The sequence below is a fragment of the Rhinatrema bivittatum genome, chromosome 8, assembly GCF_901001135.1.
Source record: "Rhinatrema bivittatum chromosome 8, aRhiBiv1.1, whole genome shotgun sequence".
NCBI lineage: Eukaryota > Metazoa > Chordata > Amphibia > Gymnophiona > Rhinatrematidae > Rhinatrema > Rhinatrema bivittatum.
The window spans coordinates 255,724,332-255,751,588 of NC_042622.1; the positions used below are offsets into that span (position 1 = coordinate 255,724,332).

The window sequence follows — 27,257 nt, forward strand, 5'->3', positions numbered from 1 at the left end:
GATTGCATACAGTTTTGCTATGAGAAAGCAGGCCTTCCTCTCCAAGGGTGAGTAAAAGCGCATTCAGTGAGAGCAATGTCAACCTCAGTAGCACACTATAGTTCAGTGCCAATTCTTGACACATGTAAAGCAGCAACATGGAGTTTGCTTCACACCTTTGCAGCTCATTACTGTTTTGACAAGCAGGGACGACAAAATTCAGCCTACGGACAATCTGTCTTAAAGAACTTGTTTCCAGTTTAATCCCAACTCCTTCTACATCCAACCTGCTGTGATTTTCGGCTGCCTCATTTTCAACAACAATACTTCACTACAAAATGACTCGGCCTCTAGCTTGCTAATCACCCACATGTGAGGACTAGCATCCTGCTTGTCCTGGGATAAAGCAAAATTGCTTACCTTGTAATAGGTGTTATCCCAGGACAGCAGGATGTAGTCCTCACGAAACCCACCTGCTACCCCGCGGAGTTGGGTCCGATACGTTTTTATTATTTTCTTTTTTGCTAAAGCTTATTGCTACATACGAGACTGAAGAGAGACCCCTGTGGCAGAGAATATCATGGCATGCTGGGCATGCTCAGTGGCCTCACAGGTCCAGTCAAAAGTTTCTAGAAACTTTGACAGAAAGTTTTCCCGCATAGGGCTCCATCAGTGATGTCACCCACATGTGAGGACTACATCCTGCTTGTCCTGGGATAACACCTATTACAAGGTAAGCAATTTTGCTTTCCATATGGTCTCATTAAACCTCTGGTAGTCCCCAATGGCCTCGCGAATGGACCGGCAGAAAGAATCGTCCTCTAGCAGTGTATTATTTAACCTCAGTAACGAATTCCAGCTGGCTTTGCTTGTAAGGTAAATTTCATCCAGATCGAAGCATGATCCGACCAGGTGATATGGCCAATAGCTGTTTCACGTACTCGTAAGCTAAGAACCCTATCTATCAAGAAGTAATCATTTCTAGAGTAAGAGTGATGTGTATGAGAAAAAGTATAGTCTCTAGAATCACTGTGTCTAAGTCTCCAAATGTCTTGCAAACCCCTGGACTTACGGAACATTTTAAGACTGGTGCGTCCCACTTTTGCATCTGTCCCCCCACCAGATGAATTATCTATGCGGGGTTGAACAGTAAGGATAAAATCCCCAGCAACTATTATCTGCCCCGGCTCTTCTTTATCCAGTACATGCTGTAAACTATCAAAGAAAACAGAATGGTCCGAATTAGGGGCATAAACATTTAACAAGGTATATGTAACCTTATTAATCTCCACCTGTAGCAGTAGATACCTGCCATTGGGATCCGCAATGGATTGTGTAATTTGGCATTGTACATCCTTGTGAAATAGGATACTAACTCCTGAATACAGAGCCCCTTTAGAGGCCGCAGCATGATATTGGCGGGAGAAAAGAGGCCAACGTAGTAACCGTTCATGCCTCCTTTTCAAGTGGGTTTCTTGCAAAAACAAGATATCTGCCTTAGAGGATTGTGCTTCAGTCCGCAGCAGATGTCTTTTCTGTGTGCTATGAGTCCCTTAACATTAAGAGACAATATTTTGATCGACAACATTTTTTAAAGACATATGTATTTTGAAGACCCATACTCCCCAGTTTGGCCTCCCAAACCCCGAGACTCTGCCACCATGCGGAGTGCCATTCCCGAGTGCGTATTACACCCTGAGTGTCCTTGTATCCGTCATTCTAGCGATCTAGTAGCCTGAAGTGCAAAAAAATATGCTATATGAACAATATTTGTCCCCAACCCCTCCCCCTGACCCTCCCCCCTCTCCCTCCAATCTTGTGGTGCCCCACAGCCTCGATTCCCAATCATGGCTGCTTGGGCTGATGAGAGCGGATCTTACCACGGAACCTACCCCCTTTCCCCGAATCATCATTTACAAAACTGCTACTGTAAGCAAAACATTCATAAAACCTTGAATACAATAAAAATGTAACTGCCCAACTGAACGGCCAAGCTGAAGCATGACTACCATTCGGTCTTCATATAATCTCAGTTCCTTGTCTGGCTGCCATCACTCATCCTGGTTCCTTATCGAGATCCAGTCAGTTGTCCCCCGAATTTCTTCATAGTTGCTTCCCTCCTTTGGTAACCCATTGCCATCTGGGGGTGTCCACCGATACTGAATGCTGCACAGTCTTCTTGTCCCTTGTTATTCGGACTGTATGACCAGCCTCTTTCAAAATGGCTGCCGCTTCTTCTATGGTTTGTGTTCCAGAAGTGCTGCCTTGAATGGTTATAGCGATGCCAAAAGGGAAGAGCCAGCGGTACCTAATATTTTCTTTTCTTAGAATTTGAGTAATTTCTTTAAATTCCATTCTTCTTTTCAAGGTGCTAGGAGAAAGGTCAGCGAATATCATAATAGTATGAGACACCCAGCCCCAGGATTGTTGCTTTCTTTCCAAGAGGTACACTTTCTCCTTTACTGAATATTTGGAAAAGCAAACCACGATATCCCGCGGTTTGCCAGGTATCTTGGGACCCAAAGTTCTGTGAGCCCATTCTAGCTCCACTTCTGGTATCTCCACATCCTCCTCAGATGTAAGTCCCTGCATAAGAAAAAATCTGCATAACATTTTAATAGTCTCATTGCAGTCTGCATATTCATCTGTTTCAGGGATCCCTCTGAAACACAAGTTGTTTCGTCTGCATCTGTTCTCTAGATCTTCCAGTTTAGTTAATATGGACTCATTTTCAGATTTATGAAGGGAGAGCGAAGTTTGGATGCCAGTGATCTTCTCTGCCTGTGCCTCCAGCCAAATGTCGCAGTCAACTCTCCTCCCTATCTCCGCAATATCCTCCTTCAGATCAGCCATGTGGTTGAGGAGTTCTTTTCCTTCATTTCGTGTCTAAGATCGCCAAACCACTGGCAAGATTCCGTTCTAGTCTGCAGGGAATCGGGCTGAGCCGCCCCTCCCTCTTCATCTCCGCCATCTTCATTCTCAGGCTCACCGGATATCGTGACTTCCATCTCGTCAGCGGGCCTCCCTGCGAGCGACGCCGATTTGCCGAAGGAGAAATGTCGGAGGTCAGTTCCTTTCTTTTTTTGTGCCATGTTACTCATGTCTGGTATCGTTTTGCTGGCATTAGGGCTGCATTTGCTGCCGAGATTGAAAGGTTTTCAGTGCTTAATGGTCCGGGATCGGCGGGAGCTCTGGTTCATGCGGCCATTTTGTTCCGCAGCTAGTGCGCCCCCTCTTCCCTTTCTTTTTATCCTTCCCCCTACCCCTTCTTCCCTCTAACAATCTAAATATATTAATGTACTTGCACTTTCGTATGTGCTTCCTAAGCTTCTCGTGTGCACTGATCTCCCCTCTTCATCCAACTCACCTGCTTGTGCTCTTGGTAGACTCCCCCCATTCACCATCGGTGCTCTATCGACTATCGGTAGTTCACTCTTTCTCCAAGCTTCGTCCGCCCTCACTGCGCTTCTCTCCCTCCATGCTTCTTGCTGAGATGTCTCTGGAAAAGCTGTTTCCTCTGCACCTGTGAAAACAGAGATACCAGCCGCAGAACCACTCTTCTGCCAGTACCCCTTGCATCCTACCGCTTTATTCCGCCTAAACCCTGCACCCGTCTCCCTAGGTACTGCCTGCCGGCTTGTACCCTCTCCTGCCCTTGTCTCTATTCCGCTAGTCCCGTGCCTGACCCCTTCCTCTAACGACGTTTCCCCGTACCATATAGGGCACCCCTTAACCTCGCTCCACCCCCAGAAACCTCGGTACCCTAACGAGAACGGCGGAGGCATTCCAGCCTGCATGCCTGGACACGACGCCACATCAAACGGGGTGTTCTCAGCTGACGCATCAGCCCCACTCCTCACAGCTTTGCTCTTGGCTTCACTACCCCTCTTGCTGCCTATACCCACCGGCCTCCTACGACCTACATCTGATTGCCTGGGAACACTCTCTGGCTGCTTCTTCTCTTTTCCTTTTTTACCTCTCTGTGCCGCTCGAGGTTCCATCTGAATGTTGCTGCCGCTAGATTTCTCTCCCCTACCCTCTTCGACTCCCTTTTCCCTCGTATCCGCCCCAAAACTGCTACCCTCTCTGAGCCTCACAGCTAGGGCTTTTCCTTTACCCCTGCTTCTACCCTTGGAACCCGCTCCCCTAGGAGGGTTGGCCGGGGCAACACCTCAGGGGACACCGGTGACAGAGATAGAGAAACATCCCCAGCAAACGGAGATCTCCGGGATATCCTCGGGGGGATCCCTCGCCGGATAAAGGGGGGGGGGGGGGGAAGGGACACTCAAGCTCTGGCCCACTTTCACCTGAAACCGAGGGGGGGGGGGGGCGAAAACCCTGGCTAGAAACCGGGGGGGAGGGGGGGTGGAAACAGGAGGGCCACTTAAACAGCGACCCAAGGCCCCTGACTCCTTCCCTCTTCTCTGCATGCCCGAAGGCAATTTACCCCTTGAACACAGAGAATGCAAAATATAGCCACTGCCTTATGCTTGTTTGTTAACAAATTTTTATTTATTTTTTTTTTATAATCGCTGCCGCCAAACCTACCCGCACCCATCTCCTCAGCCCAATGGAACCGACTGATCTGCCAACCGCCGCGACCTGTCCCGCCAAGTAGCAACCCACCAATGAGGGCGCAGCGATTCAAATCACTGCGCCCTCATTCGTCGCCGCTCCTGGCTCTCCCCCTCCTCCCTCTTTACCCCCCTTCCCCCATCGCGCATGCTGCTGTGCACCTCTGCCCTGGTTATACTCAGCGGCACAAGATGAGCCTGTGCTGCCGATCATTTATAGATACAATGGATGCAGTACTGTCACTGAGCTAAAGAGCTCCCTAGCGGGTCGATACTCTAAGGCCGCGGTAGAAACAGTGCGGCAGTGTCAGGCGCACCCTCGTTCCCCGCACACACAGTTCTCTTCACCTACCGCTTGATACTCTCTTCAAATTGCATGCAAATGCATGCCGCGTCTGCGAAGCCTTAGGCAAGCGTTAGGCCCGCGCAACCCATTTTACTATATAGAGCGCCTATACAGTATCCTGGGTTCGCGGGCCTAACGCTTCACGGCCGCGCTAGTACCTGTCATTTCAAATGTCATTTCAAATGACATTTGAAATGACAGGTACCAGGAAGTGGACAGTTATGTTCCCCGATGCTCGGCAAAGTATCCCCCAGCCCCCGCTCACCTGCCCTGGCCCCGTCCGGTCTCCGGTGCAGCCCCAGTCCTGTCTCCTCCTCCCGAAGCAAAAAAAAAAAACAAACCTGAAAAAGTAGCAAGGCTTGGGCCTGCTACGGTAGTCCCTTCTCCCTTCTCCTCTCCTCCCGATTTCGGCGCTCAAGGCGGCTGGGTGGGCGTGCATTCATCCAGGCAGAGGGAGCCGGCGGCGAAAGCGGCCTCTGGCTCCCTCTGCCTGGATGAATGCACGGCCCCCGCCGGCAGCGAATGAATGCCCTTGCGATTTCGGCGCTCAAGGCGTGACGTCACGTCATGTGACTGCCTTGAGCGCCGAAATCGCACGGGCATTCATTCACTGCCGGCGGGGGCCGCTGGATGAATGCACGGCCCCCGCCGGCAGTGAATGAATGCCCGTGCGATTTCGGCGCTCAAGGCATGAGCGCCGAAATCGCACGGGCATTCATTTACTGCCGGCGGGGGCCGCTGGATGAATGCACGGCCCCCGCCGGCAGTGAATGAATGCCCGTGCGATTTCGGCGCTCATGCCTTGAGCGCCGAAATCGCACGGGCATTCATTCACTGCCGGCGGGGGCGTGCATTCATCCAGACAGAGGGAGCCGGAGGCCGCTTTCGCCGCCGGCTCCCTCTCCCTGGATGAATGCACGCCCACCCGGCCGCCTTGAGCGCCGAAATCGGGAGGAGAGGAGAAGGGAGAAGGGACTACCGTAGCAGGCCCGAGCCTTGCTACTTTTTCGTTTTTTTTTTTTTTTTGCTTCGGGAGGAGGGGACAGGACTGGGGCTGCACCGGAGACCGGACGGGGCCAGGGCAGGTAAGCAATGTTTTTACACTTTTTTTTACACCATTTTTTACACTTTATTCCCGTTTTAATTTTCGAACACCACACTAACACCAAGTAGAGGGTAGCGGTAAACTAACAGGTTAAGGACGCGGCAAAATAGCGGGTTACAAAGGAGATAATCTGAGCGCGCGTCACAGTATCGGAGGGGAGTAGCTAATTCCTTCATTATACAGCTAATTCGTTCATTTACATATCATATATACATACTGCGTGCGGAAAGGGTTATGCGTCTGTTTTAAGAAGCGCTAAGGACGCGTGAAACTGGAGACTGTATCGCTGAATCGCCTTACGCGTCCGAATTGTGCGCTCCCAGCACGTTACAGACGGGAAATCTTCAACCGCATGTTACAGTATCGACCTGTAGGTGGGAAAGAGAGAGCTTCCTTTCTGATGTTTCAAATAGCTGGTACTCCACACAGAAGCAGTTATATCAGTAAATTCTGAGCTACACACAAAAGCTTACTTCTGCTACTGGCATGACTGTGAAGGCATGGTGTGCTGGCGCCCCTGCCTTTCTGACAACCCTGAATGGAGGCCATAGTTTCCTGTTCTGTGAATACCTGCAGGGATTACTAAAAATCTACATTACATTAAATGGAGGTCATTGTCTCTGGTACTGTGAGATTCTACAGGTTTGTTTTGCGTTGTTATATTCTGTAAAGGTATTTTATGTAAATAGGTTTTGTTGTGTGTCATAAGATGCAAAATGATAATCCTTTTGTTTGTATTTGTTACAGAGCTCTAAGAGGGTTTTGAGATCAAATGAGATTGTGCTTCCTGCCAGTGGCCTAGCAGAGACTGACCTACAATTAACATTTTCACTCCAGGTAAGCTCCTCTTTATTGGGGGGCGGGCAGCTTGGTACTTTCCTTCTGCTCTTTAGACTTCCAGTTCAATTCAGGGTCCGGTTCAATTGGAATGGGACCCTGGTACCACAAAACACCGGGGATTTTTTTTCCACTATTTTACATTCCCTTCCAACTCACCTAGCCCAATCATCTTAGTGCTAGCCTCAGCCAGGGGCCATATATTAGGACTCATTCCAGGGCTAGATTAAGGCCAACTGATGTCCTGAGCACAGCCCAACAATGGTATTACTTAACTGACATTACAATATGTGCTGAAGGTGAAAATTCTGTTTTCTTCCAGGCCATCCCCCACAACTGTAATATAAAGTTTGTTTTACATTTAATTTATTTAACACTAAATAGCAGTAAGCAATATAAGCAAATTATTTACTTATAACTAAGGTGCAACAGAACAAATGCAAATTTTAAACATTCTGTGATACCCCTTTTCCCTTGGTGCCCTATGCTTAATGGTTAATCCAGGGCTGGCTCCTTCTGGAATCCTGCAATCATGGAGTCTAAATTCAGCCACTAAGTGTCACCATTGTTGAATGAGTGGCAGGGGTGTAAGGTGAGTACTAAAGTTGGTGGTGCATCATAAAATTTGCTGCAGTCATTTGACCCTTTCTAAAACTTATGATCTCAGTGTTAAACTATTTTATTTACTCTATGCCATAAAACATTAATGTAAAACATTTATCTTTTTTATGCATTTCTAACTTTAAACCTAATGTTAAATTAAAATGATTTCAATAATTGAAATTAGTCACTATTAGTCTTGCCTGCTAAATTTAGCAGAGAGTTTGTACCTCTAGTTCTGACTGCAATAAGCAGTCTTAGGCCTCTGGGTGTGGGCGCTGGTATGGGTAACCAGTTTTGAGCCTAAAGTTCTGTGTCTGTGAAGGTTCTGCTTCTGTAGCGGTCTGGGCTGTGGAATTCCAGGAAGCTGGGAAAGCTGTGGTCCCACTCAGAGGTTCATTGAAAACTCAGCACATCCTGTCCCTACAGCTGCCTTCTCTTCCTCCTACCCCCGGTTTAAAAACACTATTTCCTAGCATGTAGCAGATGGACTCAAAACAAGTGGGTTTCCCTGTACGTACCTGGATCAGTCCAGACAGTGGGTTATATCCCCCGACCAGCAGATGGAGTCAGAACAGAGTTTGAGAGCGTCAGCATATAGAGTAGTGCACCCTCTGCTGGAGCTCAGTATTCTTCTGACTCCAGCAGATGCGAGTGGGGGGATCCACTAGCTCCCCCAGATTGACAGGTTTCTTCATTTTTAGTTATTTCTTTCTTTTTCTCCACAGTATTTCCCTGTCATATGTTTCTCTTCATTTTGGATCCTTAAAGTTTAAAAAAAAAAAGTTTTCAATTTTTGAGGAGGCGTGTGTCTGTGGCTTTGCCTTCTCTATTCTGTACTCCTTTCCTCTTCCGTTGGGGTAAGTGGAAGTTTTTTGAATTTCTTTCTCCACAGGTTTGCTTCCTTTTGGTGGTGCCCCGTGGATGCCAGTGGTTCCGGCCGCTCCACGCGTCGTTGGGGATCCCGCGGTTCGTAAGCTCCGCCCGTGGGTGTTAGAGTGTTAGAGAATGGTGCCCCAAAGGGTAGATGAAGCAAGAGGCTCCCGAGGAGAGGGTGGCCAGAGCTTCTTACAGGAGCGAGGTACCCAGGAGGGTAGCGAGGAATCCAAACGAGCAGCTTAGAAACAGGCAGAGAAGCAAAGCGAAGTCCTTGCTAACTCATTTGAATGGAGGCTGAGTGGAGGTTTTCCCCCGCAGTTACTGGACCCCTTCGGCGGGTTGTTAGGGCCATTTCCAGGCCCCCCCGCGGCACTAGCTCGTCTTTGCGCCCCCCCCCCCCCCCCCCCCCCCCCGAGGCTTTTCTTTTTCCCGGTGCTGACATGCAGCGGTCCTCGAGGTGTGAGGCCTGCGGCGAGCCAGGGAATCAATTTCTGAGGGAGGGGCTTTGTGAGCGGTGCTTCCCCGATGGGGAAGGCACCCTGCAGTCCTCCGGTGCGATTTCGGACCTGCCTCCTCCTCAGCCCGGGTGGCGCGGGCCGGCCACGACGCCGCCTTTGGCGGGAACGGCGGCCATTTTAGAGGGTCAGCGTGAGACGGACTCGCTCCCAGATGCAGACAGGATTGGTTGCACTGGCTCTCAGGCTTTGCCCCCGGCGGGAGGTTTGCCCGACCGGGGCTCCCAGGACGGTCCCCCCCCCAGGGATTCCAATCAGCTCTCCGTTTTTCTCACCTGACTTTATTCTGGCAATGCACATGGCTTGTTTGCAAGGTATGGGAGCGCAGGTGCCTAATCCCCTGGGGGCCCCTCCCCCCAAGGTTCCTAAACTTGCTGTTGGTCTCACCGCCTCGTCCGTTACGCCTGGATCCCTGCCGGGTCCCTCTCCCATGCCACCCCGGCGTACCACGGGGGCGGTTTCGCCGGTGAGAGACGTCTCCCCGGAACCCCCGGAGGCACATCCGGATGGACATACGGAGGGGGACGACCCTCGAGCCCTACGGATTTTTCAAAAAGAAGAGCTGGATGAACTCATCCACCACATTATTCAGGAGCTGGACCTCGACCCACCTCCGGATCCGCCGATCCCTGTAGCTCCTGCCGTCGCCACCTCGTCTCGCAAAGGAGATCCAGTACTTGCCGCCCTCCGTCCTAGAGCAAGGGCTTTCCCTATTCATGAGTCCTTCCTACAGCTTCTCACCAGGGAGTGGGACACTCCCGCGGCATCCTTGAAAGTCACACGTGCCATGGAAAAGCTATACCCGCTCCCCAAGGATTTTTTGGATCTTATCAAGGTTCCCAAGGTGGACTCAGCGGTGTCGGCAGTGACCAAGAGGACAACCATCCCGGTTACGGGGGGAACGGCCCTGCGGGATACGCAGGACTGTAAACTAGAGACCTTCCTCAAGAGGGTCTTCGAAGTCTCCGCCCTGGGTATGCGGGCCGTGATGTGCAGTTCGCTCGCGCAAAGGGCCAGCTTACTCTGGGTACAGCAGCTTTTCACCTCTCAGGAATTGCCCCCTGAAGAGGCCGCCCAGGCGGACCGGCTGGAATCTGCCATAGCATACGGGGCGGACGCCCTGTATGATCTCTTTCGCGTAATGGCGAGGTCCATGGTTTCGGTTGTAGCAGCCCGATGGCTCTTGTGGCTTCGCAACTGGGCAGCGGATGCTTCCTCCAAGTCGAGCCTTGGCTCCCTCCCCTTTCGGGGGAAGTTCTTATTTGGAGAGGACCTGGATCAGATCATCAAGTCACTGGGGGAAAATTCGGTGCATCGGCTGCCGGAGGATAGACAGCGTTCCTTCAGATCATTTTCTTCCGGTAGAACCAGGGCCAGGGCACAGCGACGTTATAGGTCTTACCGACAGTCCGCTTCCCGGACACAGCAGACAAGACCCCAGCCTTGGTCTCGTTCCTTTCGTGGGCGGAGGCCCGCGAGAGAGGGTCCAGGGCAGGGAATTCCGCCCACAAAGTCATCCCAATGATGCCAAAGGAGCCCACTTCTTACCTCCCCGGATCGGAGGCCGCCTCATGGACTTCTACGAGGAGTGGGCAGTAATCTCCACGGACCAGTGGGTGCTGGACACCATAGGAGACGGTTACGCCTTGGAATTTGTCCGCCCCCCCGAGGGACCGGTTCATCTTCTCCCCCTGCGGTTCGGATCTCAAGAGGATAGCGGTTCAACAAACACTAGACCGACTGCAGGAAATAGGGGCCATCGTTCCCGTCCCCTTCGAGGTGGGCTTGGGCCACTATTCCATTTACTTCATCATTCCCAAAAAGGACTGTTCCTTTCGCCCCCATCCTGGACTTGAAGGAGGTAAACAAGGCCCTCAGGATCACCCGGTTCCGCATGGAGACTCTCCGATCAGTGATTGCCGCAGTGCACAAGGGAGAATTCTTCGCTTCACTGGACCTCTCGGAAGCGTACTTGCACATTCCCATCCTGCCGGCTCACCGGCAGTATCTTCGCTTCAAGATTCTCGGTCAACACTTTCAGTTCAAGGCGCTTCCCTTCGGTTTGGCGACCGCACCTCGGACCTTCACAAAGAATCATGGTAGTGGTGGCGGCGGCCCTCCGCAAGGAGGGTATCCTAGTACATCCATATCTAGACGACTGGCTGATTCGAGCGAAGTCCTTCTCACATGGTCAGACCTCAGTGGCCAGAGTAGTACAATTCCTACGCTCTCTGGGCTGGGTGGTGAACCTTCCAAAGAGTTCCCTTGTGCCCTCGCAACATCTGGATTTCTTAGGGGCGAGCTTCGATACCCGGCGGGGGATGGTGTTCCTGCGCCAGGACAAGGCGCAAGCCCTGAGAGAGCACGTGTCTCGGTTTTCGGCTCTGGAAGAACCAACCGCCTGGAATTATCTGCAGCTCCTGGGAGTAATGGCCTCCACCATCGACATGGTACCCTGGACGTTTGCACACCTGCGTCCACTGCAGGCGTCCCTATTATCCCGCTGGAAACCAGTCTCCCAAGAGTATCAGGTGATCCTGCCGCTTCCACCATTAGCCAGGAAAAGCCTGGATTGGTGGCTTGTCCCCTCGCATCTGGCTCGGGGAGTCTCGCTCGAGATTCCCAATTGGGTGGTGGTGACCACCGATGCCAGCCTCGCGGGATGGGGCGCCATCTGCGAAAGAAGCGCCACTCAAGGGACTTGGACGCCAGAGGAGGCAAAGTGGCCAATCAGTCGCCTAGAAACGAGAGCTGTGCGTTTCGCTCTCCAGCGTTTTCTTCCCCTGGTGCGACACAGGGAGGTGAGGATCCTCTCGGACAATGCCACCACAGTGGCCTACATCAGTCGGCAAGGGGGGACAAGAAGCAAGCATGTCTCCCTCGAGTCTACTCCCCTGATGGAGTGGGCGGAGAGCAATCTCGTCCGGATAGCGGCCTCTCACATCGCCGGGGTGGACAACGTTCAGGCAGACTTCCTGAGTCGTAAACAGCTAGACCCTGGCGAGTGGGCTCTCTCCGACGAGGCAATGCATCTCATCATCCGTCGTTGGGGGACTCCACGCCTCGATCTAATGGTGACCTTTCTCAACGCCAAGGCTCCACGCTTCTTCAGCCGCAGAAGAGAGCACGGCGCGGAGGGGGTGGATGCCCTCGCCCTTCCGTGGCTGTCGGATCAACTGCTCTATGTGTTTCCTCCTTGGCCTCTGGTCGGCAAGGTTCTCCGCAGGTTAGAACATCATTGAGGGACTGTAATTCTCGTCGCCCCGGAATGGCCCCGTCGGCCATGGTTCGCAGATCTACTTCAGATGACTGTGGACTGCCCACTTCGCCTGTCCCATCTTCCTCATCTTCTGCGCCAGGGTCCGGTAATTTTCGAGCAGGCAGAACTCTTCTGTCTTGTGGCCTGGCTTTTGAACGGCGCCGTCTCCGCCACAGAGGCTACCCGGAGACAGTGATCTCAACGATGCTTCGTTCCCGCAAGCCTTCGACCTCCGTCGCTTACGTCCGAGTTTGGAAAGTCTTCAAAGCATGGTGTTCCGACCGCGGAGTCCAAACCATGGAGGCGACTATCCCGCTGATCCTTCATTTCCTACAGGATGGTCTGGATAAGGGTCTCGCCTAGAATTCGCTCCGTGTTCAGGTGGCGGCCTTGAATGTCTTGGTACAGAATGACTGCTCTCTACCCCTTCAGCCGGTTATCGCACGTTTTCTGAAGGGTGCCAAACACCTGCGGCCACCGGTCAGGGATCCTTTCCCTTCTTGGAGTCTCAACTTGGTGCTGCGCACGCTGTCGGGCCCTCCTTTTGAACCCCTGAGGGGGTCCTCCCTCAAGGACCTGACCCTCAAGACGGTTTTCCTGGTAGCCATCTCTTCTGCTCGCCGGATTTCAGAACTTCAAGCCTTGTCCTGCCGAGTCCCTTATCTGTATTTCTCCGACTCCGGGGTTTCCCTTCGTACAGTGCCATCCTTCCTACCAAAGGTGGTCTCGGCCTTCCACGTCAATCAAACGGTGGAGCTTCCAGCGTTTGCTGCAGAGGAACGGCTCCTGGACGTCAAGCGTGTACTGCTCCGCTTCCTGGAGGTTACCAATGACTTCCAGGTATCTGATCATTTGTTTGTCCTCTGGTCAGGACCGAGGAGAGGTTCTCAGGCATCCAAGACGACTATTGCTCGCTGGATAAAGGACGCCATCTCTTCCGCTTACATTGCGGTGGGGCGGGTGCCGCCTCGCAGCGTCTCGGCTCATTCCACGCGATCCCATGCGGCGTCCTGGGCGGAATCTCACTCTATTTCCTCCCAGGAAATCTGCCGTGCAGCGACATGGAAGTCGTTGCACACTTTTTCCAGACATTACAGACTACACCTGGCGCCTCAGGGCACGGGTTCTTTTGGCGATCAGGTTCTCCGAGCAGGTCTCTCAGGATCCCACCCGGTTTAGGGAAGCTTGGGTACATCCCACTGTCTGGACTGATCTAGGTACGTACAGGGAAAAGAAAATTATTCCTTACCTGCTAATTTTCGTTCCTGTAGTACCATGGATCAGTCCAGACGCCCGCCACTAGGGGTTTCATTAGGTCCTGCTCGGATTCTTCCAGGTATCTTTCATTCTGTTTGTCTCTGATTAGTGTTACTGTTCACAGCTCCTCACAAGTTGACTGTTGCTGGTCCCGTTGACCGTTTGTTTACTTATATCTTTCTCTGTTCCTCTTTGGGAACGGTTCTGGATCCAAAATGTTGTGTTTTTTGCTTTTGGGCTTTGCTATGCGTAATACTGAGCTCCAGCAGAGGGTGCACTACTCTATATGCTGACGCTCTCAAACTCTGTTCTGACTCCATCTGCTGGTCGGGGGATATAACCCACTGTCTGGACTGATCCATGGTACTACAGGAACGAAAATTAGCAGGTAAGGAATAATTTTCTTATAGTGTGCTCGTGCTAGCAGTTGGAGACGGATCTGACGTCAGCACGGGGTACATATACCCCCACAGGAAGTGCAGCAACTCAGTAATTTCCGTCTCCAAAGCAGTTTGGAGCTACCTAACGCTCGCTGAGCGTTCTTCCAAATCTTACCGACTAAATTCCTAGAAGAATCCTACCTGAAGATTGAGCCCTGCACTCCTGCAGTGATACCCTCGGGTCCCTCCCCCAGTTGAGTTTCCCGAGGTGATTTCTGTGGTCCCTCGGAGGGAAGAGGCTCGGTCCGGTGGCCGAATCGCGGCAGGGACCTAGCCCCCGAGTGAGAAGGGCTCGGGCGCGGCGTGGAGGCAGCCTCTGTCCTGATCCGTTTGTGGTGAGGACTTAGCCCCCGAGTGAGAAGGGCTTGGGCGCGGCTTAGAGGCAGCGGGTGCACTTCCTCGAGCGCGGCGGTGAAGGTAATCACCCTCTCCCCCTGCGGCTGGAGACCGCCCGGGTCGCAACCGGGAAGCGCCGAAGATCAGGTAAGGCGACATCTTTGCTGGGTCTCCGGAGAATGAGGAGGAGCGGGGTAGGCCTCCGTGGCAGCCCGCCATTTTGCCTGCCTGCTCGCCGTTGTTAGGTGCACTTTGTTACACGCATATTGCTAAGCGCACATTGTTACGCGCACGCAGTTAGGCGCACATTGTTACGCGCACGCAGTTAGGCGCACATTGTTACGCGCATGCAGTTAGGCGTACGCTGTTACGCGCATGCAGTTAGGCGTACGCTGTTACGCGCCTGTTAGGCGTACGCTGTTACGCGCCTGTTGTTAGGCGCACGCTGTTAGGCGTACGTTGTTAGGCGCACGCAGTTAGGCGTACGCTGTTAGGCGCACGCAGTTAGGCATACGCTGTTACGCGCCTGTTGTTAGGCGCCCGTTGTTAGGTGCACGTTGTTAGGCGCACGTTGATAGCGTTGCTACGTGCATGCCGATAGGCGCACGCTGCTAAGCGCATATTTATAGGCGCACATTTTAAACGCTGACAGGCGCACAGCTTTCGCGCATTTACAGGGCGCATAGCGATAATATACGCAATGGAGCGTATGAGAGCCCAGGCGTCCACAGAGTTGGCGCCTCCAGAATCGGGCATACGAGCTCTAGGCCTCTGCTCAGCATGCCACCTCAGAGTCACACAAAGCGAGGAAGCAGACTCCCTATGTGCCCAATGTGAGGAGGCCTTGGGAGTTCCAGGTCAGGGCCGATCCCAGCCCAGATTAGTGGCCAGTTCCTCAGGGAACACCCCGGAACTAGCAGGCCGAAGTGAGCAGCCGGGGAACCTTAGAGATCTGGTGCCCCTGAGACTAGACTCTGCTTCACTTTCCTGGGTGGAATTATTCAAGGGGATTCATGCCTTTGTCCAAATGCAGTCTGCTCCCCGAACGGACCCATACGTACCAGATGACCCTGCCCCTGGACCATCCAGGCCTAGGCACGGCCACTCGCCACCCAGAAGCCCCACTTATAGGGATTCAGACTGCTCTGAGGAAGAAGGTGAGCTTCCCGAGCAGGGTGAAACTCCTTCGGGGATAGAGCCGTATCGAACCATGAGACGCTTCTTCCTCAAGGAGGATCTCCCAGACCTAGTCTCTCAATGCCCGTTGGAGTTGGCTATCCCGGGCCAGGGCACCCCAGGGGAACCAGAATGAACCCCCTGCTAGAGGGCCTTCGTCAAACGGCTCACCATTTTCCCCTCCTCCAAGCAGCACAGCAGTTAATCGATCTGGAGTGGAATGCGCCGGAGGCCTCATTCAAAGGGGGTCGGGCCCTGTCCAGCATGTGTACCCCCTGGACCCGGCAACTAAGGAGCTGCTGGCGTGCCCCAAGGTAGACGCCATAGTCTGCGCAATTGTGAAGCGCACCACCATTCCAGTGGAGGGAGAGGCGGCCCTCAAGGATGCACACGACCGGCGCCTGGACACCATCCTGAGACAAGCCTTTGAGGTGGCAGCCATGTCCCTACGAATCGCGACCTGCTGCACCGTGGTGACGCGTTCCTGTCTGTCACAAGCCAGGAACAATATCCCGGGAGAAGAAATGGAATCAGCTCTCTCGTTCCTCACTGACGCTGCCTCGGACTTAGTTCGTATGGCAGCCAAGGGAGTGTCATCCTCGGTGGCAGCCAGGAGACAGCTCTGGCTGCGAAATTGGTCGGCAGACTCCTCCTCCAAGGCACACCTTGGATAAAGCTGGAAGACAGGATTCCATCTTCGGCCTATCTGTCTTGCGTAACCTTTTTCCAACTTGATGTACCAACACCTTTCCACCTTCCCGGTAGGGTACGGATGTCCTTTACCAAATTCCACCCCAATTGTTGTGCCTGTTGCACGTTGTTGGGTGCATTTGGTGCAAGTCAGGACATCCTCAGCTCGGTACTCACCCATTTGTGAGGACAACCATCCTGCTTGTCCTGTGAGAAAGCAAATGTTGCTTACCTGATGTAACAGGTGTTCTCACAGGACAGCAGGATGTTAGTCCTCACGAAACCCGCCCGCCACCCCGCGGTGTTGGGTTTGTTTATTTCCTTTTTCGGCACTGCCTGTAGCTATAAAAACAACACTGAAGGGAGACCCCTGCTGGCTGCAGGGTTAGTGCCGTGCTGGGCATGCCCAGTAGGGGCCAGTCAAAGTTCTGGAAACTTTGACAGAAGTTTTCCGTGGTTGGGCTCCATCCTCGATGTCACCCATTTGTGAGGACTAACATCCTGCTGTCCTGTGAGAACACCTGTTACATCAGGTAAGCAACATTTGCTATCTCACTCTCGGACCACATCATTATGGGCCTTGACAAAGGACTGTCATTCATCCTGATCCTTCTAGATATCTCCGCAGCCTTTGACACCGTGAACCACACCATCCTACTAAATCGGCTTTCAGAAATCGGATTATCAGGATCCGCACACAAATGGTTCTCCTCCTTCCTCAGCAACAGGAGTTTTAAGGTAAACAATAATAAAGAATCTTCAGACGTCAAATCAACTTTAGGCGTACCGCAAGGATCCTCCCTGTCCCCCACCCTCTTCAATATCTATCTCCTCCCCCTCTGCCAGCTGCTTACAAAACTAAAATTAATCCACTACCTCTATGCAGACGACGTACAGATTCTGATCCCCATAACAGAATCACTCTCTAAAACGCTCTCATACTGGGAAAGCTGCTTTCAAGCCATTAACTGCCTACTCTCCGGCCTTAACCTAGTCCTCAATGCATCTAAGACAGAACTACTTCTCATTTCCCCCGACCACTCAGCCCTAACCCATCCTACATCATCCAACACCCAGATTTCACAAGTAAGGGACCTAGGAGTCATCCTCGATAACCACCTGAATCTAAAGAAATCCATCAACAACACCGCCAAGGATTGTTTCTATAGACTCCAAGTTATGAAAAGGCTCAAACCTCTCCTCCGTTTCCAGGACTTTAGGACCGTCCTCCAAACCACGCTCTTTTCCAAAACAGATTACTGCAAAGCTCTCCTTCTCGAACTCCCTTTCTCCTCCATCAAACCATTACAGATGCTCCAGAATTCGGCAGCCAGAATCATAACAAACACCAACAGAGGTTTGCACATCACTCCCATACTACGGAACCTTCACTGGCTGCCAATAAAATATAGAATAATGCACAAGGCCCTCACCACAATTCATAAAACCATATACAATCAGCAACAACTAGACCTCCAGATTCCTCTCAAATTATATTCATCCTCAAGACCTATAAGAGAAGCGTACAAAGGTACCCTGCAAGTTCCCCAACAAAAGCCACGCGACTATCATACACCAAAGAACGAGCATTCTCTACGGCAGGTCCAACTATCTGGAACAATATGCCCACTTACCTCAGACTAGAACCTTGTCTTTGAACTTTCCGCAAAAAACTTAAGACCTGGCTCTTCCTCCAGGCCTTCCTCTAACTTTCTAAGCCATTAATTGTCAACCGGACAGGACTCTGCTTTACCGGCTAACGCCCCGCTATGTTTAGACATTATAATTAAGCCGCCGTTTCTTTTGTTTCATTGCCTTTTCTAGTTCTCTTCAGTTACACTGTCCTATACCTCTGACTAGCCTAGCCTCCAAGTTAACTACCCTTGTTATATGTAACTTCCACTTCTAGTGAATTGTTCTTGTTTAAGTTACACCCTTTGTTACATGTAAACCGATCTGATATGAAATTTTTTCATGAAGGTCGGTATAGAAAAGTGTTAAATAAATAAATGTAAGTTAATTATTTATTTAAGGTTTTTTCATCAGCCTCTTGCAAGGCATCTGTATAATAGGAATACTTTCTAATACCATGTTATTTATTGTTCTTATATGTTCTCTTATATTTGTTACTTAAAAGTTCTTCGTTATATGTAATGCTACCAAGCAAGTTTAATTGTTCTCTGTAAACCGATTTGATTTGCATACAATGTAAGAAGATCGGTATATAAAAACCCCCAAAAATAAATAAATAAATAAAGATGGCTTCCACATGATTCCCATGGGCCCACCTCATCAGGTCTACCAATTTGCGGATATTGTCCCCTGCTAGCCTTCCGGGCATAAAGCCTGCTTGGTCTTGATGGATAAGGGTCGTAATATACTTGTTCACCCGCCCCGTCAATATTTTTGCCAAAATTTTAAGGTCCAGATTTAGCAAGGAGATAGGTCGATACGACCCACATGTGGTGGGGCCTCTACCCCGTTTCCATAGCCTGCCAGGTTAGAATTATGAGCTAGCGATCCTCCAGTCCGCAGATATGCAACTACATACGGGGCAAATTGCTTATAGAACATCGTCGCAGGGCATCGGGGCTCGGCGATTTCCCCAGTTTTAATGATTTAATGGAATTCATGATCTCTACTGTAGAGATCTCCTCATCCAATTCATACTGTGCACCAGCTGATAGGGAGGGTAAATGGACCAGCCCAAGGTACCCATCCACCGCTTCCTGTGAAATATTAGCTTCTGGGGCATATAAATTATTGTAGAAGCTTAGAAATCTTTTGCGGATTTCCGTGTTATTTGTTAGGATATTGCCCCTTTCATCTTTAATTTTAGCAATTGTGTTCTGGTAAGCTATCTTTAGTTTACATGCTAAGTTCCTGCCTGACTTGTTACCCCCTCGAAATAATTTTGTTTTGCCAGATCCAGCATGTAAACCATCTTTGAAGATTCTAATCTCATAAACTCTTCCCTGACATTGGATAACTGGAGCAGCACTTTCTGGAATCCCGTAGCCTGATGTTCACGGGAGAGTCTCGCAATCTTTTGCCGCAGGTCTTGGGCAACTTGGGTTTTCTTAGCGTGTAGCAGATGAACTCAGGACCAATGGGTATAGTGTACTCATGCTAGCAGTTGGAGACGGATCAAATTTCAATCTGACGTCGGCCCCTAGTACATATACCCCTGCAGGAAGTGCAGCTCTTCAGTATTTTCCGTCTCCATAGCAGATAGGGACTATCTGCACGCTCTCACAGCGTTCAAACAAATTCAAAGAAGAAAATCCAAATTTTAAAGAACAAACCTACCTGAAGAGGAGGCCCGCACTCCTGCGGTGATACCCTAGGGTCCCTCCCCCAGTTGAGATTCCAGAGGTGATTTCTGTGGTCCCTCGGAGGTAAGCCTCGGTCCGGCAGCCGAATCGCGGCGAGGACCTAGCCCCCGACCCTCGGGCGCGGCTGAGAGGCAGTGAGTGCATCCTCGAGCGCGGCGGTGAAGGTATTGGCCCTCTCCCCCCACAGCCGGAGACCGCCCGGGACGCAACCGGGAAGCGCCGAAGACAAGGTAAGGTAGAAATCTTCTGCTTGAATCCGGTCTCCGAGGATTGAGGAGGAGCACAGTTTGCCGGCCGAGACCAGTGCCACTGGGTTGATCCGCCCTAGCAGGGCCAAGGCCCCCGGTTATTTCCAAGGGTCTACCCACGTGGAGACTCTCCGAGGGGGTCGCCATATTGTCCGAGTGCTCGCCGTCGCCATTTTGGCCCTATTCGCCGCACCGTTCGCCGTTTGGCCCGAGTGCACAACTCCGACCTAGGCGCACAAAGCACATGTGCGCATAGCCTTACACGCGCTTCAGGTCTTGCGCACATAAGTTACACGCGCAGAGCCGGGCGCATATCTACGGCTGGGCGAACAGCTACGCGCACAACTACACGCTTACCTTAAGCGCACCGGTGCGCATAAGAGTTTATGCGCCGACAGCCATGGCACCTCCAGAAACAGAGATAAAAGCTCAAGGCATCTGCCCAGCATGCCACATCATAGCCGCACAAAGCGAGGAGGCCGATGCCCTGTGCACCCAGTGCGAGGAGGCCCTGGGAGATCCAGTTCTGGGCCAGTTCCACCCAGGGCAGAGTTCTAGCTCCTCAGGGGGTACCCCGGACCTAGCCAAGGGGACCTCCCCACAGACCGGGAACCCCAAGGATCCAGCGCCCCTCAGCTTTGACCCAGCTTCGATCTCATGGGTGGAGTTCTTCAAGGGGATTCATGCCTTTGTTCAAATGCAAACCGAACCTCTGGCTGTCCAGCCACATGCTCCACCAGAGGACCGTCATGCCCCAGGCCCTTCAAGACCTAGGCACAGGCTTCCACTACTCAGAAGCCCCACCTATGGGGACTCTGACATCTCTGAAGAGGAAGCTGAACCCCTAGAAGAGGTGGAGCTCCCCCCCCCCGGGGACAGAGCCTCACCGAACCATGAGACGCTTCTTCACAAAGGACGAGCTCCCTGACTTGGTCAACCAATGCCTGACTGAGCTCGCTATCCCGGGCCCAGGGACTTCGGGGGAACTTAAACCGAACCCCCTGCTTGGAGGGTCTCTGACAGACTTCTCGACATTTCCCTCTGTTACAAGCAGCACAACAGCTGATTGACCTGGAATGGAGTGCTCCAGAGTCCACATTCAAAGGGGGACGAGCCTTGGCAGCCCTGTACCCCCCTGGACCCGGCAACTAGAGATCTTCTCACATGCCCAAGAGTGGATGCCATGGTCTGCGCGGTCTCTAAATGCACCACTATCCCAGTGGAGGGAGGAGCTGCGCTCAAGGATACACATGACCAGCGTCTGGAGTCCATCCTCAAATAGTCATTTGACGTAGCCGCTATGTCTTCACAAACTTCACAAACTTTGCAGAGAAGCATGAGATTTTGAGTCCACATCAATTTGGCTTCCGTCGTGGTTTAAGTACAGAACTACTTTTGATTTCTTTAATTGACTCCATCAAACGAAGTTTAGATAGTGGACAACAGTTCATTTTGGTTTCATTGGATATAACGTCTGCCTTCGATTCGATTGACCACCAAATTTTGCTATTCCGGCTTCGTGAGTGCGGAATTGCTGGGTCAGTCTTGGCATGGTTTGAGAGTTATTTGTTCATTCGCTCCCAAATCATCAAATTTAATAATTCTTCCTCAGAGTTACAACAGGTAACAACTGGGGTTCCACAGGGCTCTGCCCTTTCGGCTATGCTGTTCAATGTTTATCTAGCTCCTATTTCTAAACTCTTAGCCATCATTACTGACGGGTATAAAATCTATGCGGACGATATTCAATTTTACATAAAAGTTCAGAAGTCTTGGCCTGAAACAGTTGAGCTACTTTCTCTATGTATGAAATCCATTACTTGTTGGTTAAAACATAACAAGCTTCTTTTGAACACCAATAAAACATCTATGCTGTTGATTCATCGTCCTCATTCCCAACCTGTTTCCGATACTATATCATTTGAGAATTTTTCTTTTCCTCTTTCCAAGCCGATTAAGAGTTTGGGTTTTTTGATAGACTCAACTCTGTCATTCAAAGCACAGATCAGGTCTGTAATTAAAATAGGTTTTTTTAAGCTGAGACTTTTAGCTGGATTACGACATTTATTGTACGAATCTGATTTTTTGATGGTCGTACGGGCCATCATCTTTCCTCATATTGATTACTGTAATAGTCTTTATATTGGTTTACCTAAAAATTCAACTCGTTCTCTTCAACTTTTGATGAATTCAGCAGCTAGGTTAGTGTCATCTTCCAAGTGTTCTGATCGAATTACTCCAATTCTATGCAGACTTCATTGGCTCCCTATGTCGGAACGTATAATTTTCAAGATAGGAATGATAGTTTTTAAATTACGCGCGTCTTCTTCTGATTTTTGGTTTAATGCTTTACTTCGGATACATAAGCCAGCCAGAGCACTTAGGTCTTCACAACTAAATTTACTTGAGGTCCCTTCAGTGAGATTAGCCCATTTACATTGCACAAGAGAAACATCTTTTTCCATAGCGGCACCTAATTGCTGGAACATGATTCCATTTGATCTTCGATCCATTGAAGATGTCAAAAAATTTAAAACTGCTTTCAAGGAACACTTACTGAATCGTGTGTATAATTGTTAAAGGTAATACTTGAACAAGTTAATGCATATGGTAATGAATATCAGATAATATTTTTTCAGTTAGTTTCTATGAAACTATTTTGTTTGTATATGTATTTATTTGTTTGTGTTACTTTTATTATGTGTGTGTATTGTGTATATCGCCTAGGCCTAACAGTGTTAGGCGATTAATAAATTTTATAAATGAAATGAAATGTCTCTACAAATTGTGGCCTGCTGCACCATGGTGACACGTGCCTGTTTGTCACAAACCAGGAACAACACCCCGGGAGAATACATGGGACCAGCAGTATCATTCCTCGCAGATGCTGCTTCCGACCTAGTGCGCACAGTGGCCAGAGGAGTGTCATCTGCGGTGGCGGCCAGAATGCAACTCTGGCTCCGAAGCTGGTCGGCCGACGCATCTTCCAAAATGCGCCTCACAAGGATGCCCTTCAAAGGATCCCTCCTGTTCAGCAGCGAACTAGAGAAACTGGCCGACAAATGGGGTGAATCCCCATTGCCGTGCCTGCCGGAGGATAAGACTGAGAGAAACCAGCGACCCTTCCCCAGGTCCTCTGGGGCAGAGGTTCACAGCACTTCAATCCTTACAGGAGCAACTGTCAAACCCCCCGCCCTACGGGCAGGCCCCAGCCACACTCCACAATGAGATTCAGCCGACCCATCCAAGGGAAGAAGCCATAGGGGGCAGACTATCCCTATTCTACTACAGATGGGTCGAGATAACATTGGACAAGTGGGTCCTAGCTATCATTCGGGAGGGGTACTACCTGGATTTCCTACGAACCCCTCCAGACAAGTTCGTGGAGTCCCCCTGCCATGACCCCTTCAGGAGGGCGGCAGTAGAAGCTACACTGTCCAGACTACTGGCCCTCGAGTCCATAACCCCAGTGCCTCCACAGGAAATAAATACTGGACATTATTCCATTTATTTTATCGTCCCCAAGAAAGAGGGAATATTCAGGCCCATCCTGAACCTCAAGTTGGTCAACCGCCACCTCAGGATTCCCCGCTTCTGCATGGAAACCTTACGATCTGTTATAATGGTGATACAACAGGAGAGTTTCTCACATCCCTGGATCTTTCGGAGGCCTACCTGCACATCCCAATTCATCAGGAACACCAGTGCTACCTGTTCCGGGCAATACCCTTCGGGCTAGCCACAGCACCCCGGACGTTCACCAAGGTAATAGTGGTGGTGGCGGCAACACTGAGGAAGGAAGGAATCCTCATTCACCCTTACCTAGACGATTGGCTGATCAGGGCAAAGTCACCGGAGGAAAGCCACCAAGCAACCAGCAGAGTCATAACTCTACTGGAGAGCCTAGGATGGGTGGTCAACACACACAAAGCCTCCTACAGCCCTCACAGTCGCTGGAATACCTAGGAGTATGATTCAACACCAAAGAGGACAAGGTCAGCCTGACCCCCACAAGGAGATCAAAATTGTGGAACCGGCTGCAAACCTTATTGGGCGATCCTCGTCCCACAGCATGGGATTACCTGCAAGTCCTCGGGCTGTTGGCATCCACACTGGAAGTAGTGCCATGGGCAAGAGCCCACATGAGGTCCCTACAGCGCTCACTTCTATCACGGTGGAGCCCAAGGTGCAAGAACTACTCCGTACGTCTATCACTCCCGGGCAGCGTTCGGACCCAGCTACGGTGGTAGCTGCAGGCCAGCCACATGAGCCGGGGATCAAGACTATCCTCCCCAACCTGGACCCTACTCACCACAGATACCAGTCTACGAGGATGGGGAGCACACTGCGAGGAGTTAACCGCCCAAGGGCAGTGGAACGCAGAAGAGGCAGGATGGAACATCAACCGCCTAGAAGCGTGGGCAGTCAGACTAACCTGTCTGTGGTTCACTCACAGACTTTGAAACAAAGCGGTCAGAGTAATGTCGGACAATGCCACGACAGTGGCCTACATCAACCGACAGGGGGGAACCAGGAGCCAACAGGTGTCCCTAGAAATAGACCCCCCTGATGGCATGGGCGGAAGCAAACCTCCAGGAGATATCCACCATACACATCGCCGGGAAAGACAACATCATGGCAGACTTCCGCAGCAGGGAAAGTTTATACCCAGGAGAATGGAGGCTGTCGTCCGCAGCCTTCGAGATGATAGTGAATCGGTGGGGGGGACACTGGACATGGACCTTCTGGCAAACAGATCCAACACCCAAGTATCCAGATGCTTCAGCCGCAGGTGGGAGCTGCAGTCCCAAGGGATCAATGTCCTGGTACAGCCCTGGCCCCCGGGGACTCTACTATACGCCTTCCTGCTGTGGCCCCTACTGGGCACAATCATTCACAAGATACAACTACACAAGGGACTAGTTCTTCTGGAGGCCCCAGATTGGCCAAGAAGACCCTGGTACGCAGACATGAGAAGACTGCTGGCAGGGAACCCCCTACCCCTGCCCCCACACAGGGACTTGCTACAACAAGGTCCGATCCTCCACGAGGATCCAGCTCAATTCTCTTTTACGGTCTGGCCATTGAGAGGGCTCTCCTGAGAAAGAGCGGATACTCGGGGGTGGTAATCGACACTCTCCTCCGAGCATGCAAGTTCTCCACATGGCTAACGTACATAAGGATCTTTAGAGTATTTGGAGCCTGGTGCGAAGGCCACAACATCAAGCCACGCTCATTTAAAGTTCCCGTGATCCTGGAATTCTTAACAAAACGGACTACAGAAGAGTCTGTCCCTCAACTCCATCAAGGTACAGGTGGCCGCATTGTCATGCTACGGCCCCAAGAGCGAGGGCGACAGCATAGCTTCTCACCCGGACGTGTCATGCTTCCTGAAAGGAGTCAAGCACATTTGCCCACCACTAAAGTGGCCGGAACCTCTGTGGAATCTCAATCTCGTTTTGGACTTCCTAGCGGGAACCACCTTCAGACCCCTCCGAGGTCTGTCCCTTCGCTTGTTAATCTTAAAGACAGTGTTTTTGCTGGCAGTGTGTTCAGCCCGCCGCATATCTGAACTACAAGCACTGTCCTGCCGTGAGCCGTTCCTCAGGCTCACCCGGGGTCTATCCAACTACGCATGGTTCCCTCCTTCCTCCCCAGACCATCTCGCTACCAACGACGGATGTTTTGAAGAATTTGGAAGAAGCCCATAGTCTGCGCCACCTCAACATCAGCAGACTCCTATCCAGATACCTGGAAATAGAAACATAGAAACATAGAAATGACGGCAGAAGAAGACCAAACGGCCCATCCAGTCTGCCCAGCAAGCTTCACACATTTTTTCTCATACTTATCTGTTTCTCTTAGCTCTTTGGTTCTATTTCCCTTCCACCCCCACCATTAATGCAGAGAGCAGTGATGGAGCTGCATCCAAGTGAAATATCTAGCTTGATTAGTTAGGGGTAGTAGGGGTAGTAACCGCCGCAATAAGCAAGCTACACCCATGCTTATTTGTTTTGCCCAGAATATGTTATTCAGCCCTTATTGGTTGTTTTTCTTCTCCCCTGCTGTTGAAGCAGGGAGCTATGCTGGATATGCGTGTAGTATCAGTTTTTCTTCTCCCCTGCCGTTGAAGCAGAGAGCTATGCTGGATATGCTGAACCCTTACGAAAAACGGACCGCCTTTTTGTCCTTCACAGCGAAAAGAGACGAGGGGAAGCGGCCTAGCGGGCAACCATTGCCCGCTGGATCAAGGAAGTCATCAAGGCAGCCTACGTAGAAGCTGGCAAGCCACCACCTCTATAGGTCAAGGCCCATTCTACCAGAGCCCAGGCAGTATCCTGGGCAGAAACTAGAATGCTGTCACCTGCCGAGATCTGCAGGGTGGCTACATTGTCCTCCATCCATACCGTCTCCAGATTCTACTGTCTGGACGTTCAGGCTCGGGAGGACACTGCATTTGCAAGGGCAATACTAAGTGGGTCACGGGCAACCTCCCACCCAGTTCGGGAGTAGCTTTTATACATCCCTTTGGTCCTGAGTCCATTTGCTAGGAAATGGAGAAATTACTTACCTGATACCGTATTTTTCGGACTATAAGGCGCACCGGATTATAAGGCGCACTACCAATGAGCGCCTGCTACGGCGTCCAGGTTCATATATAAGGCGCAACGCATTAAATGAAACAAAGCTCAGACCATAGGGCAGACTTTACTGAACTTTATTCAACTCTCAACAATAACTCTCAACTTGTTCAGTTGTAACGAGTCTGTCTTTGCTCTTCAGTGATGATTCCAGCCTTCATGAAAGCCCGGATGACACTGGAGACTGATACCTTCTTCCAGGCATCCACGATCCACTGGCACATAGTGGCACATAGTGGCATAACTCGTCCCTCAGGCATTGCATCACATCTTCCTTTCCGATCAGTCTCTCTCTCATGCATGCACACACACACACACACACACACACACACACACAGGCTTCTCACTCCCATGCTGTATCTCATACACACCCATGTTTCTCACTCCTATTCACACATACCGGTACATTCTCTTCAGGCTGGCTGGTTCTCTCATTCTCCCCCCCCCCCCCCCCCCCCCAGCACACATGATAGCTGCAGCAGCCTCCTCCTCTAGTTTCTTTCAGTTACGGTAAAAAAAACCAAAACAGAAAAACTGTTCATTCCTCCACCGCCACAAATCCATCAAATCCTTCATCTTCAGTGTCTGAGTTAAACAGTTGGGCGATTTCTATATCAAGCATGCTCGGGTCCCCCTCATCATTATCCGAGTCGGTCTCGTTGCTGCTGCTTAGCTCTTCAGTGATGATTCCAGCCTTCATGAAAGCTCGGATGACACTGGAGACTGATACCTTCTTCCAGCCATCCACGATCCACTGGCACATAATGGCATAACTCGCCCGGCGTTGCCTCCCTGTGTTGGTGAATGTGTGGTCACCTTCTGTCATCCAACGCTCCCACGCTGCTCTCAATTTAACTTTAAATGACCTGTTGATGCCGATATCTAGCGGCTGGAGCTCTTTGGTTAATCCACCCGGAATTACGGCAAGCTCTGAATTAGTTTTCTTCACTTGGGCTTTGACATTATCGGTCAAATGGGCGTGCATGGAGTCATAGACCAATAGGGATGGGGATTTGTGAAAAAAGCCGTCCGGTCTCTTG

At 51.0% G+C, this 27,257-nt stretch overlaps 1 protein-coding gene across 2 annotated transcripts in view; it reads left to right on the forward strand.

Annotated features, from left to right (window-relative positions):
- The window catches only part of PACS1 (phosphofurin acidic cluster sorting protein 1), a 478,069-nt gene that overhangs the window by 65,348 nt on the left and 385,464 nt on the right, over positions 1-27,257 (forward strand). For both annotated transcript variants that reach the window (XR_003858449.1, XM_029614641.1), the window contains exon 3: positions 6,752-6,841. Coding sequence is in view for 1 of the 2 variants with exons in the window: in XM_029614641.1 (XP_029470501.1) it covers positions 6,752-6,841 (90 nt within the window). In the remaining variant the exon portion in view is untranslated. The remainder of the gene's footprint in view (positions 1-6,751; positions 6,842-27,257) is intronic.